Source organism: Lytechinus variegatus, chromosome 19 (genome assembly GCF_018143015.1).
Source record: "Lytechinus variegatus isolate NC3 chromosome 19, Lvar_3.0, whole genome shotgun sequence".
NCBI classification, from domain to species: domain Eukaryota; kingdom Metazoa; phylum Echinodermata; class Echinoidea; order Temnopleuroida; family Toxopneustidae; genus Lytechinus; species Lytechinus variegatus.
Window position 1 is genome coordinate 5,720,818 of NC_054758.1, and position 15,531 is coordinate 5,736,348.

Below are 15,531 nucleotides of genomic sequence, written 5' to 3' on the forward strand. Positions count from 1 at the left end.
TAACTGAGAACATGAGCAGTTATAGTGTTTTCAGTTTAGCAGCTCCATGCTTGGGTTGCCTTGCTCCTATGACTGATTATTCCATTCATATGGTCAATCAATATATTTTCAGAGCAATTATTAGTATTCATGAGGTGCTGACTTTCTAGTTTCCCATTAAATGGCGCAAAATAATAGGCCTATTGCCCCAGGTGTAGCTTCCGCTGCTAAAGTCTTTTAAATCAAGGTATTGTCAAAATATCATACATCTTGATCTGGTACATAACCGTAAACTTTGTGTGATCATGAAATCTTGGCTCAAAATCGATAATTCTGATGATCACTAACACAGAAAAGCATATGTGGGACAGTTTAGTAATATTACTTAAAAAAATATCCAACATTTCATGGAATTCTGTGCTTGCTCATTTCTCAGCAATTAAACATTTCCTTCCAGAGCTGAAAGATTATGAAAAAATAAAAACTTAAACTTTTGAATTTTAAGTGATCTCCATTGACGTTGATATCATTTTTATTTTTCCAATTGAAAATATATATTTATATGGCGAACTTGATATTTGCCTTAAAAGATAGTACATATTAGGGGAAAAAAGGAATTGCAATAGTTTATTGAATGTTTGTCACGTGATCATGTGTTCTAAATGTGTTCCATCAAATGGTAAAAAAAACATAAAGCCTTTATTGTGAAAAGTAGCCTAACTGATTAATGGTGAAGAATTATTCTTGAGCCCTTATGGATTTGCTTTTATCTTCCAAAATTGCAATAATTTTTATGATTTCATTGCTGCATTTATTTAGTTAACGTTCCTGGTATAAATTGAGGTTTTTTTCTAATGGTAAACCAATGATTGTTTTCATTTAAATTATCACATCTGTAACATGTTTTAATTTTTTGGGAGGCAAAATAGTAACAAAATGATCAAGCAGTTTCTGTATTCTTGCATTTTAATGAGTCTGGGGATAACTTCAAGAGTTTCAGTTTGTTTCCTGCTTGCTATTGTTTAGTTTGGTAATAATTTTCTGTTAATAATATTACAATCAAACTCTTGTGAACATCTGAAATATATTAATTTTGAAATTTATTGATTATATAGATGAATGAGGATCCATTTAATTATGTCTTACCTTTGGTAATGTTTGATATGTGTTTTGCTTTTATTATAATTTTGGACTTTCAACCAAAATTAATTGTGCACCTGTTTACTTGTAAGCCTTTATAGTGTTATTCCATACCTTTACTGTTGATATGCATAGGGTTGAGTGGAGTTCATTACATTTAAATCATTTATTTATACAATAACATTTCTTCAGTTCACCTCTGATCATGTTAAAACATGATAGTTCCAATGTGCATATTTATTTTTAAATTCATTGACTCTTTTCTTTTTACAATTTTTTGAGATTATCCATATGATTGTAGATTACAAATTCCAAGGTTATACATATACCTGTATATTGACTGTGGGGGTCCATTCAGACTAGGGTTTTTCATTTGTCTCGTTCTCTGTAAACATACCTTTTTAATGATTATCACAGATGTGTGAACTGCATTCTTCTGTTCAAGTTTGGTCTCTTAGGCAAGCGTGTCCTGGGCACTGTCTTACAAAGAGTCACAATTGCTCCAATTAACCACAACTATGGAATGCCATCAGTATCATAATTCTCCAGATATGGAAAGCTGTCAATGTCATAATGCTCTAGATATGAAATATACAAAACAACACTATGGAAATGATTTATTCTTTTGTGATTTGAGGGGGCTTGACAGGCACCACGTAGCCAGGGGGGTGGTGCCCCCCCCCCAAAAAAAAAAGTCCCCAAAAAGAAAAAAAAAGGGGGAAAAAGAAAGGAGAAAAGAAAAAGCGAAAGGAGGAAATGGAAGAAAGGTAGCTTTGTGGGTTTTTCTTGTCTTGTTATTTTTTTTCTCAAAATAGAAACTCCTCCACTCTTGCTCTAAATTTATATACATGAATTTTGCTTCCGCGCTATGCGGGATTAAATGACAATTTTGCAGTTCTCCTTTCTTTCCCTTACCCTTTCTCTAAACCTGTTTTTTCACCTCAGATGTGTTTCTTGCCAGTTCAAGTTCAAATGTATACATTAGGGAATTAAAGTAAGGTAAGGCCGAAGTATATGAAGTTATCTTCTTTTTTTTCAAATTGAGCGCACAACTTCTGGTCTGCTCGGCTCCGGGCGGGTAAAATCTTTATATCAATTTCTGCCGTCACCTTCATATAGGCAACTTCTCATTACTAAACAACCATCATTTGGGGGCAAACAGGTTCCTACATTTGAAAAGAGGAAGGTATAAAATTTGTGTCGTATTAAATAAAAAAGTACAATAGTCTTTTTTATCAAATTCCTGTCCCATTTTGCACCTCAGTTTGAAATTTTGAATAGCACTTAAGTTTCTTTATCATTCAAAATGAATTGCAGCTGTCTTTGAAACAGGCCCACGTCTGTAAAGAGTTCAGACACATCATTTGTTTGTAATTGCTCAAAGCATATGAAATCAGAATTTTGCTGTATGTTATGCTGATGATAATGATGGTGATGACAATGGTGATGATGATAAAGATGATAATGATGATGATGATGGTGGTGATGATTGTTATTAGGAAACATGTTTTTGATTTCCATTTCTCTTTTGAGGAACTCATTTGTAGTTTTTGTATATTCATCAAAATTTCTGTGCCTTGGATTCCTTACTAATTTTACCACCAAAAACAGAAGTTGTATTTTTCTTTTGAAATTGGGGAAAGGACACCTACCATTATTGTTTAACGGAGTATTCAATTTGCCTCTTCTATGTACAGTACATGTATTTGAAGTAGTTCTTTAAGAACTACATTTCTGCTGCTATATGTACATGTATATGGTGACTCGACATTTGCTCCGGGTGTTGTTTCATCTAAGGTGTATATTTAGGGTTGCAATATGGGTTTATTTCATGTAAAGGGCTTTGTTTAGGGTAGGGTGTAGTGTAATTAGTTTTAACTCCAGGGTTGAATTAAGTTCAATGATTAGTGTGTAGAATTTATAGCGGAGCAATTTTTACCGGAGCAAACGTCAAGGAACCATCTGTACTGCTATTCCAGTATCCTAAGTAAATGGAAGCTTTAGTGTATCCAAGATGACATACACTTTTTTGTATGTCGTCTTGGCGTAATAATGTTATTATGTCGACTTGGCGAGATAATGTATCTTGTCATCTCTACAAGTCGATGGCTATTTAAAGCTTCCATATTAAGTGTAATCAGTGATCAACTATTAAAGTGATAAAGTACTTCAATATGATCGTGATGTATGTGATTATGATACATGATTATTATGGTGTTGGTACAAAGGTTTGACTTGAAAGGTCAACTGATAATCAGTGCCCTGGTATCACAAAACTTTTTGATTGTTCATAGGGCTGATTTTTTCATTGATTGCATTGATTATTATGTACTATCAGTCACATGAAACAGCTTTATGATCAATTGCTATGCTTTGTGGTATTTGGACCCTGAGTTGTGTATGATTTGATTCAGTTGTGAAATCCACCTTGTCAATGGAAGATTCTGATCATTCTTTTTAGTACTGTATATTTCTATGAAATAGAAAGAGGTAACGTACATGTATCGTTATGTTGGTTTTGTGGATTGTTTACTATGAAACAATGGTCATCCATAAGTGGTTGAAGTATTTTATCGAAAAGATCCTATCATAGTAGGTAGGGTCTTGTACTTTTTCTGTGTTTCCAATATTCAGACATTTTCTTCTTTTTTTTTTTATAGAAAGGTGCCAAAAATATTTTTTGTGCTTATGTTACTCATAATTAACTGTATCTCAACTCCAGTTTTTCAGCTGATGTAATTAACGTTGATATAATTTGTATATGTCCATGACTCTCTTTATCACATTTTGCACTGTGCAGGCGATGGTTCGTCGAGGTCTCTGCCTTGTTTATTCATGAAATACTTATCAGTGACAAATGTTCAGCGAATATAACAAATTTCTGTTGACCAATCAAATGATGCCATTTCAGTAGCCTATAACACTAACTTTGCTTTGTGAAATACTGCGACCTTACATGTATATCACCCCTAATTGTAGAGGCCAGGTGCCATTATTACACTGCAAAAACTCCCGGTGTTGATTTAACACCAGCCCGGCATCTATAGATGTCCACACCAGAGAAGTGTTAAACAGCACCCGTTTCGTTTTGGTCTAACACCAGAAAGGTGTTTATACAACACCAATTAGTATTAAAACAGCATTGGTTTGATTCCAAACTGGTGTTGTTTCAATACTTATCTTGTGTGGACATATATACATGTAGATTCCGGGCTGGTGTTAAATCGACACCGGATTTTTTGCAGTGTAGTTGCAGAAAGGACACCATGTGATTGGCTTAGTGCTAATTAGCAAATCGCAAGTTGAAGTTACTGTTGTAAGCTACTGAAATCACACCCTTGATGTGACCAATAGCAAGTCAGCTAATTGATGTAAGCCACTGATTGGTCAAAACTTTTGACCAGTCAGTGGCTTACATCATCTGACTGAAAAACTATGCTCATGTTGTAAAATGTAGTAAAATTGTGACTTGTAGCAAATGTGCTTTCAAAGAGTAACGTTTATTATTCATGCATGCCGCATCTGGATATTAATCAAAATCCTGAATTCTATGATGTGGAATCCAGGTTTTGGGGATATTGATAATTATGTTAGATTATCGAGATCAAATGAAATGTTGTCTTCCTGATATTTATGTAAAATTGTAATAAATTGTAAAAGACAATCCTGTAATGTGGCACTATACATAGCCTTATAGACCAGTTCTAGCAAGAATGTTGAAGCATCATCAATATTCAATAGAATGTTTGGGCTGTTTCACAAGACTTGTTACCCATGAAATAGCTGTTATAAGCTACTGAAATAATGTTTTCTAATTGGCCGAAAACTTATTTCTCAGAATTCTTGTATTTATGACTGATAAAAAGTAACAGTTATGATAGGCACCATCATAACTTTTATGCTAATTTTTACCATGCAGTTTTTCTTAGTTAAGTGATGTAATTTGACCCCCCCCCCCTTCTTGCAGCTAGAGAAGGGGAGGGGCGGTCCAAGTGTGAATGAAAATTGCCACCCCCTCCTGAAATTTAAAACCTCCATTGGAAATAAGCCATGTCATGATGTCGGCTTTCATGGGCTACCTTGTCATGGTATTCTGATACTTAATGTTACTCTTGTACCTGTTATATTGTACCTGACTTTGAGATCAATCAATACCTGACTATAAGATCAATCAATTTTTTTTTCGATGTCAAGATTTTTAAAAAATCATAGGGGTAAAATGAATTAACCTTCCTTTGATGAGCTTAGTCACTTTTGCTCCCTCATTGGCATAGTTTCTTCAGCAAACATACTCTTGCCTGCCCTCCCCCCAGAGGATTATGTACCACCACCCCCCCCCCCCTGCCATTCAACAACTCATCGTCGAGAGGTTTATCTGCATGATTTGGGCAGTTCCAGCTGTATTTTGTCATGTTTTTTTTTTGTTATTTATTTAACTCATCTAAAATTGTTCGTCCATATAATTAGAATATGACACCCCACTCCCTCCTCCACCCCCCCCCCTCCCCCCCTCCTCCCTCTCCTTCCCCGTTCTCTGTCTTCTTGGTGATGGATTTAGAATGTACATGTAATGTATTCCAAATTATGATATGTATATTTTTTGTGGAATGTTCAGGTGTAATGTTTCCAAACTATTTTTCAGGTACTAATTATAGATTTTTTTTCGTTCAAGTGGTGCTTATTAAAGTCAAGTCCACCCCAAAAAAACGATGATTTGCATAGAGAAAAATGAAACTAGCATAACACTGAAAATTTCATCAAAATCAGATGTAAAATAAGAAAGTTATGACATTTAAAGGTTTGCCTATTTTTCACAAAACAGTGTTATGCACATCTCAGTGACATGCAAAGGAGACAGTCAGTGATGTCCATCAATCACTATTTCTTTTGTTTTTTATTGTTTGAATATACATTATTTCAATTTTTTACAGATTTGACAATAAGGACCAACTTGACAGAACCATAGTAGTAAATAATAATTCCACTTGTTCAGGGAGGAATTAATCATCGTTTCACTTGACAATGGGGAGAAAATGAGAATATTTCATATAATAAAATACAAAACAAATAGTGAGTGGATGACATCATCAGTTCCTCATTTGCATACAGACCAGGATGTGCATGTAACTGTTTTGTGAAATGAAGCGAAACTTTAAAATGTCATAACTTTCTTATTTTACCTCCGATTTTGATGAAATTTTCAGTGTTATGCTTGTTGAATTTTTCTCCTTTTTTCAAATAAACTTTTTGTTGGGGTGGACTTGTACTTTAGTGACAAATTATGTTGGCTAGTGTGTCTATTTTGAAATTGAATCTTTTCTACCCTATTTTTTTAATTTTCCACTTCACTGTTAAACCTTACTTTATATTAAGCAGCTGTTTGATTTTGGCAATTGTTTTGGGAATAGATTTGCTGTTTTATTATTTTGTCTAATGATGAGATTAAGTATCTATATGTAATGATTATATATAGATTTTACAAGGATTTGATGTTTATGAAATAAATGTCAGACTTTATCATTCCAAAGCGTTAAGTGCCAATGTATGTCTATTTTTATTGTTGGGATTTTTTAGGGATGAGGAATGCCCCCCCAAAAAAAAAATATGATGATAGATGTATGTATGTATATATATATGTGCATATTAATAAGTTTTATGAATGAATGGGTTGATGAAGGATGGTTGGAAGGAAGGAAGGAAAAGAAAGAAAGAAAGAAAGGAAGGACAGAAGGAAGGAAGGAAAGAAAGAAGAAAGAAAGAAAGAAGAGGAAAGAAAGAAGGAAGGAAAGAAAGAAGGAAAGAAAGAAAGTATGGAAAGAAATGAATGGATGAAAGAATTGAAGTACGAACACAAATCATGAATTAAAAAAATAATTAATAGATTAAAAGGCATACATGCATCAATGAATAGAGGAATAGAAAATGAATGATATAATACTTATGTTTAATGTCATTACCTTAATATTAGGCTAGAAGAATATGTCTCATTTCTTGGTCACTGTCTTGTCGGGTATGTTTGTATTCTAGAATGTAGAAATATGGTCAGTTCATGACTCTGGATTGATTCCTTGAATCTTGTGAGACATCCTCTTGAAGCAGACGAGGGACCCGCTGCTGAAAGCATTGCAATCAATCGCAAGTCTAAAAATCTGCGTAGCTTGATTTTCAACAAATCAACAGCGCGCATTAGGGACTTGCGATTGATAATTTGACTTGCGTGTAAACGCAACTCTTTCTGCAACGGACCCGTGGTCTTGTTGGAAGAAGGGGTGTGACCCCCGTAATTTTGGAAGTAGTAAAAAATGAAAATAAAAAAGAAAATGCAGAAATAACTAGATAGAGGAGTATAAAAAGAGGTATATAGTCTATGTTACCTTACGGTAAATTCCCCCCCCCCCCCATGAATAAAACTACCTTACCTTAATGTTTTCTTGTTCTTCCCCTATCAAAATACATGGCGACCCCCCCCCCCCCCCCGTTTGAAATCCGAATTAAAGGAAAGTTCAGCCTGACGGGGGAAATGTAAAAATGGCAACAACAAAAAAACTATTGGTGAACGTCTGAGGAAAAGTGCATCAAAGATTTTTTTAAATCCATAAGAACTTTTTTTATTGTTTTTTACGTCATGTATGACTAGCAGTTTAACCATTAGGCTAATGTGTAGTAAAAATATCAATGAAATGACGTTTCCTATTAGAAAAAAAATTATAATGTTTTTTATTGTACCTTCAGAAAAATAGCAATAGACAACACACCAACTCCTGTGTAAAAGTGATTTTTAATCCCTGATGAACCATGCATGTATAGGCCTACATAACATAATCATAGGCCATAAATGCTCATATGACGCCACAAATCAGTAATCTTAATTTCTAAAACTAATCTTAATCTTTGAAGGATTTCCCTCAAACCTTCACCACTACTTTGGAATTATTTCTGGTATTCAACAAGCTCCCCCCCCCCCCTTTAGCACTCGTATGTGTAAATACCAGCTAAAATCTAGTACTTAAACGTGGTTATAATTAAACTATTCCAAGAAGGTATAACTCCCATGGTATGTAATAGGTTTACATTACCATTTTGAGACAAGCTTAATTGGTTACCATTCGATATAAAGCCAGGACCAACGATGGTTATTTTGATAGGAGTCAATTGTGGGCAGACGACCTATGGGTGACGTCATAATTTTACCAAATTACATCTCCGGCCTATCGTATAAATAGATGATTGTCTTCACCATCGATGAATCAGGAAAGAGCACAGTAAACATAAGAAACGTACAACTTAATAAAAAAAATATATGACACTTTTAGCTTCCCATAATTTTAGCAAAGAGTTAGACCATGGTCTTAGTTAAACCTGACTTAAGAATACGGGCCCTTACGGTCTACTTTTTTTTCAAATCCAGCTGACTTCTTTCTTTTTGTTTTTACATGGTCTCTTCTATCCTTCCTCCTTGGTTATCTCTCTCCACTCGCTTTTCATTCTGACGTATGAGTGACTATCTTGCTAATTTATTTTTGTTGTATTGCAATACGTGTTCATTCCTTCAATGTTCAATATTTATACGTCATTAGTGCTTATTCATGGATTTCATATTATAATGTATACTGCCAGTGGAGGACAAATTTCTGTTTTTAATATGGACCAATAAATGAATCTGAATATCGTTCTCCCACTTTCCTTTTGAATTCAGACAACAATTCTCGAAGACCTCATTCCATGTTGAATTGAATGTTCCCAAGCACCCACATTTGCAGATGGCTATCGTTCTTACTCGGGGTTCTTAAATGGGCTCTAAGAGCCTCCTCATAACCCTGCCACGCTCATCTGTACATCATCGTTATGAAGACAGTGAGATGTAACCATCAAGGCAACTTCAAGGAACTACTACTACTCTATTAAGCTCTAAGAGCTCTAGGAGCCACCTTATAACCCTGCCACGCTCATCTGTACATCATCGTTATGAAGACAGTGAGATGTAACCATCAAGCAACTTCAAGGTAACTACTACTACTCTATTAAGCTCTAAGAGCTCTAGGAGCCTCCTTATAACCCTGCCACGCTCATCTGTACAACATCGTTATGAAGACAGTGAGATGTAACCATCAAGGCAACTTCAGGTAACTACTACTACTCTATTAAGCTCTAAGAGCTCTAGGAGCCTCCTTATAACCCTGCCACGCTCATCTGTACAACATCGTTATGAAGACAGTGAGATGTAACCATCAAGGCAACTTCAAAGTAACTTACAACTTCAGTTATAAAGTATAAAATCCGAGTGTCCCTCTCCCCCCCCCCCCCCACCCATCCCCTTTTGTTCCTCTCAATCTGCCCCCTCTTTTCACCCTTTTCACTACTTAAAACAAAATCTTTTCCACAATATTCAATACACACTTTATAATATCCCCATCATTATAGACACCAGTATAGTATAAACCATAGAGCTATTTTGGTATAAACCATTGTTATCGGGTAAAAGACAAGGATAAAGGATGACCCAGTCCGCCACTATCCTGTGAATGGCGTCTTTGAAACCATAAAACATTTTCATCACGCCCGAATGCTTTTCGAACGAGCCGCCATAGATAGAATGCACACAACAGACTGAGGCTGGTTCAAACAGTATTTCGCTCATGGCGTTTATAGCGCAGTATTATAATATAGTTGACATCTCGAACAGTATTTCCGGGTTACGTTTGCTTGAATTTTAATAAACTGGTATATTATCGGAGAAAGAAAATGGTGAGTATATATATTCATATGTTTCAAAGGCCATTCTGTCTCGTACTGTATATTCCACACAAAGTAGAGTCAAATATATATATTGCTAGATGGCGTGAATCAACAATTTCGTGCATGAGGCCTATGTTTTGTTTTCGGGTGTATATACATGTACATATGCCCGAATGTGTAGAGCTTTCTCTACAGGGCAGTTTATTGCAATCACAGTCTTTATTTTTCATACAGGCCTATATAATGAAATGAAAAAGTATAGATGCAGATCTCTTTATTTTGAGTAAAACCTCCTTATAGGTACAAGTATGTCATTGTGTGCGCCATTCGAAAGTCAAATTGAGACGAATTGTAGGTAATAATAACCGTGACGGACACTGACATTAAAAACAAGCGTTGCCTGTAATTATGAACACCTTTTTGTTCCCTTCTCGGTTCGAAATTTGTACGTTTATTAGGGGCATAGCTTGCAACTAAACGAATGTAGTCCATGAATATAATAGCTATACCATTTTATACGGCGCGTATCATTTAGCAGTGTATATTTTCATTATTATACATGTACATATAACATATAGGCCTAAACGAAGCAGATAATATTTGAAGATAAAACTCATCTCAAGATTATTTGGGTTATTTTTACTTCATATTTTAAATCGCAACTTTTGTATACACGAGTCTATATGGACCCTATATCCTTTCATTTATGTGACCATATATTACAAATTTGAAAACTTATCCTACGATTCTACTTGAAACTTGATGTAGTAATCCCTTTGGCAGCTTATTTAGAAGCTATCTGGATGATGAATAAAGTGAGCCACTGGAAGGAGCATCATGAAGTGCAGAAATGGTGATGAATAGACATAGCAATTTGTTTATGTACATTAAAACATGCTTTGCTATGCTATAATCCAGTACATTATTTTACTATTTATATTTTTTCAATTTATTTCAGATCACAATGACGTCATTACTCCATGTGTGTATAGCCAGTGTGCTGTCTGTCCTCGGTTTCCTCGTGGATAAAGCAGTGTCACAGACGACAGACACGATGAATGAGACTGTTATCATCGCACCAGACACAGGAGCCCAGGTCCTCAGTAAGTAGTCATGGGGGGTGTTGCAGGCTGGGGGAGGGACAGCCGATCAGCTGGAATGATCACAGTTTCCACACAGTGTGATAGTAATAAATAAATAATAATATGAACATTTGTAATGCGACAGTTTCCATCATAAAGAAGATGCTCATGGTGCAATAAAGAAAAGGAAAAAGAAAAAAGAAAGGAAGGAAGAAAGAACACCTACTAAAAAGATGGGTAGAATAACAATTACCTAAAAGCTTGCGTGAATAACCAGGTTTTAAGAGAACTTTGGAAAGTGGTGAGACAAGAAATATTGCGGATCTCTATAGGAAAGGCCCAGCAAGTTGAAATGATCGATCCCCCATGAATTATGAGATTGTGGTACAGCGAGTAAGAATGAACTAGAAGACCTAGAGGGATTGTATGGAGTAATCCAGGAAGAGTTGTATTGATGTGCAGTTCTGTGTTTAAATAGTGGACCGGGTAAATATATTTTCACAGTGTTAAAATACTCGAATTTAAAGGGATGCTCCGGATAGAAAATATTCATAGGGGGCCTCTGTCAATATAAATGGAGTAAAATTCACAGAGCAAAATGCTGAATATTTCGTCAAAATCTGATAACAAATAGCAAAGTTATTAAATTTTGAAGTTAAGCAATATATTGTGAAAATAGTTATATGCACGTCGTCATTAATATTCATTCGATGGGCTGGTGACACATCCCCATTTATCTTATATGAAATCATAATTGTTTTTCATACATGTGTAAATGATATGTCTCCCTTAAAATGAAATAAGTTGTAGCGATGAATATCTTAATGCACTTAATTAGCTGTTATTCCAATATTTTTGGTCCTTGAAGGAAAAACATATTTTTTCAGTGTTTTGTTTGACTGATTTTTCATTATCTGTTCAAACCATATTATTTTTAGCTTGGAGTATACACCCCTTTTACAGTACGAATATATTTTCACGCTGTATTTCGCAAAACTATCGAGAATTATTAGGGCAAAATCTGCCGTCTTTTGATATTTCTAAAAAAAATAGAATAATGATATACACTTGATATCGCATTTGCTGGTCGGAACAATAAAGATAATAAAAGGCTGGGCTATGACGAGCGTCACAAAAATATTATAACCGTATACCCAATCACAAAACATGATTTGTAAAATATTTAATATTCGCCATCTCCCGGCCTATCCATGGAAAATGAAGTTGAATACTTCTGCTGATGGAGAAATGACTATTACCCCTATTAATATCTTAAACATTTCTCAAAATAGCTAGGGCACCAATTTTCAATCAACCAACCAATCAGTCAGTTTAATATTAGAGTTGGGGGTTATGCACTGAGTTATGACATAACTGAACACCAGAAAAACAGCCGCTTTGGCTGTAGAAGGCTATCCAGCACATATTTGGAGAATTAATCAATGAAAATATGAATATGTAAATAAATTCTGCATAATTAAAATTAGCAATGATCAATTATCCAATCATTCAGATTTCCGGTATCTGTCGACGGACGAAAGAGCGGCTCTCTGGGCCTGTTTTCTCGGTGGACTGATGGCGATCGCTGGAGCTGGAATCCTCTACTACGAATACCGTCTCAAGAAATACGAGCAGTTCTTCCCGTACAACCCAAGGAAGAAGTACAAGAAGTCCAAGGGCGTTGAAGAAACATCTCATTGAGCGCATGGTTATTTTCGATTGATGCGATCATGGACTAAAGTCTCGACAAGAATATATGCCGTCTAAGGAAAAAAAAAGTTTCTTCTTATTCAAGAGAAGAAGTACTAGACATCCGTGATAATGGAAGAGACATCACATTGACAGGAATTTCAAAGTTTTATTATCTGCTTTAGTTGATGTAAACATGGACAAACCTCGTCAGAGATCATGCAGCATCTCAAGAAATATAAGTTGTTATACTTATTATTCTTAAGGAGAAGTGCAAGAAATCCTACAGAATTAACAATCATAATAATTGGATTTATATAGCGCTTTTTCCAGAGGATACAAAGCGCTGTTAATTGCATAAGACAAGTTAAGGTTTATGGTTATATAAGTGTGTTTTGAATGTTTTTTGAAAGAGTTAAGAGAAGAGAGGTTTCGAAGAGATGGAGGGATTTTGTTCCAAAGACGGGGGCAAGAGATTGATATAATAAACAGGATGTCACAATTTATAATTGTGATCACATCGCGAAAATGTTTACAGTCCTTATTATCCATTTCGATTATTTGGCCAAATTTTCCTCAAAAATCGTGTATAGCGTCTCAGAATTCTCTTCCTATTCTCGTAAGAAAGTACTTGAAGACTATCGAAGATACGTCACAATTGCAACGTTTTTATTGATACTTTATTAATTTCGTGAATCTCTTGAAAGATCGTGTTGCGTCTCAAGAAATCTAAGTATTTACTTATTATTCTAAAGGAGAAGGACAAGACATCCAAACGAATCGAAGGCACCGCACTGAAAGCAATCTCATAATCTTTATTATCCATTCCCATGAAGACATGGACCAAAACCTCGTCAAAGGCTGACAGTCATTCGAAAACCGCCTTTAGTTCATTTTATTTTCTAACGAAGAATTATAGGCCTATACAATAAACCCAACAGTCGGAAACGTCACACTGACAGCATCGTTGAATCTTGAAATCTTAAATAGCAAATGTTTACCTTTATTCCATGGTAAATGTTGACGACGAGTGATTTTGGCTCCCAATTCACCTAACTTGCGGATCGTCACATCCGTCGGAATTTATTCCTAGGTTTCGGCGCCAATATTACGCCGAGATAATAAATGCCTAACGCAGTCGTGAAAACTGGCGAAGCTATTTACTGATTTAAGATTTACCTTGTCACTTTGGGTGATTATTGTTAAGAGTCGAGAACCATTGTGGAATAGGTCTATGGTGTGATCTATATTGACGTCAATATGCATTACGAGCTGATTATTATCACTTCATGCTTTTGAAAAGTAAATCTTTCAGATATATGAAATTTTATTGTTACGATGACAAAAGCGTAAATGTACCACAATTTATTTTTATAAAGACAATTGGCAATTAGCAGTTGGCGTGAAAATTGATAACTTTGAATAAAGAAATTTAATTCAAAAGGACTTATTAATCGGGACATTGGATTGAGATGATTAGTAATCATTACTATTATAGACTCAATATCGTTGTTTCCCCTGACTAAAAACACACACAAAAAATGAACTGATTATCAAATTGAATGCAATGTCGAAATCGATGAAGCGTGTAGTGACAATGATCATTTTATTCCAGAAAAATTAGATGCACTTCATATTTTTGGTTGTTAATCATAATTATTTGTTGTATATTATATTAATTTGGTTAAGATTTTTAAATAATTCTGTATGTATATATTGCACCGGTAAAAGGATATTTTTATACAGTCTGGGTTTATTAATAAAATCGTATTTGTTGGAGGAATATTATATTTGATTCTTATTACAAGTTAATGACAAGTCCGAATGTTGGTTCAAATACTACTAGTATACCAATTGTTTGAAAGAAAATTGCATGAGAATCAATTATTTTTAAAACCAATAGACGTTCCATATTTCAACCAACAAATTTCTTCAGTTGTATTGTTGATATTTTCTGAAGTTGTCATTAAGCGGGGGGGGGGGGGGGGGGTATATGAATAAGAAAGAGACATGGGATTCTATATTTCATCAGCTCTTCCTCTTATCAAAGCCATCTTCATCATCACCATCATCATCATCATCGTCATCATCATAATAATCATCATCATCATCACCATAATCATCACCAATCATCATCATCGTCATCATCATAAAATCATCATCATCACCATCATCATCACCATCATCATCATCAAAATCATCATCACCATTATCATCATCACCATCATCATCATCACCATCATCATCACCATCATCATCATCATCATCACCATCATCACATCATCATCACCATCATCATCACCATCATCATCACCATCATCATCACCATCATCATCATCATCATCATCACCATCATCATCATCATCATCATCACCATCATCATCATCATCATCACCATCATCATCGTCATCATCATAATAATCATCATCACCATAATCATCAACATAATTATCATCATCACCATCATCATCAACATCATTATCACCATTATCACCATCATTTCACCATCATCATCATCACCATCATCATCACCATTATCATCATCATCACCATCATCATCAACATCATTATCACCATTATCACCATCATTATCATCATCACCATCATCACCATTATCATCACCATCATCATCACCATCATCATCATCTTCTCACCATTATCACACCATTATCATCACCATCATCACCATCATCATCATCATCATCACCATCATCATCACCATCATCATCTCACCATTATCATCACCATTATCATCACCAACATCATCCCACATCATCATCATCATCATCACCATCATCATCACCATCATCACCATCATCATCACCATCATCATCTTCACCATTATCATCACCATCATCATCATCATCACCATCATCATCACCATCATCATCATCATCATCACCAT

General features: G+C 35.0%; 1 protein-coding gene across 1 annotated transcript; it reads left to right on the forward strand.

The window, feature by feature from the left end:
• Positions 1-9,775: 9,775 nt before the first annotated feature.
• On the forward strand, positions 9,776-12,916 carry LOC121405867. Its single transcript, XM_041596839.1, has 3 exons — positions 9,776-9,864; positions 10,814-10,958; positions 12,451-12,916. Exons 1-3 carry the CDS (start codon positions 9,862-9,864, stop codon positions 12,636-12,638), a joined length of 336 nt encoding a protein of 111 aa, XP_041452773.1. The 5' UTR covers positions 9,776-9,861; the 3' UTR covers positions 12,639-12,916.
• Positions 12,917-15,531: the final 2,615 nt, after the last annotated feature.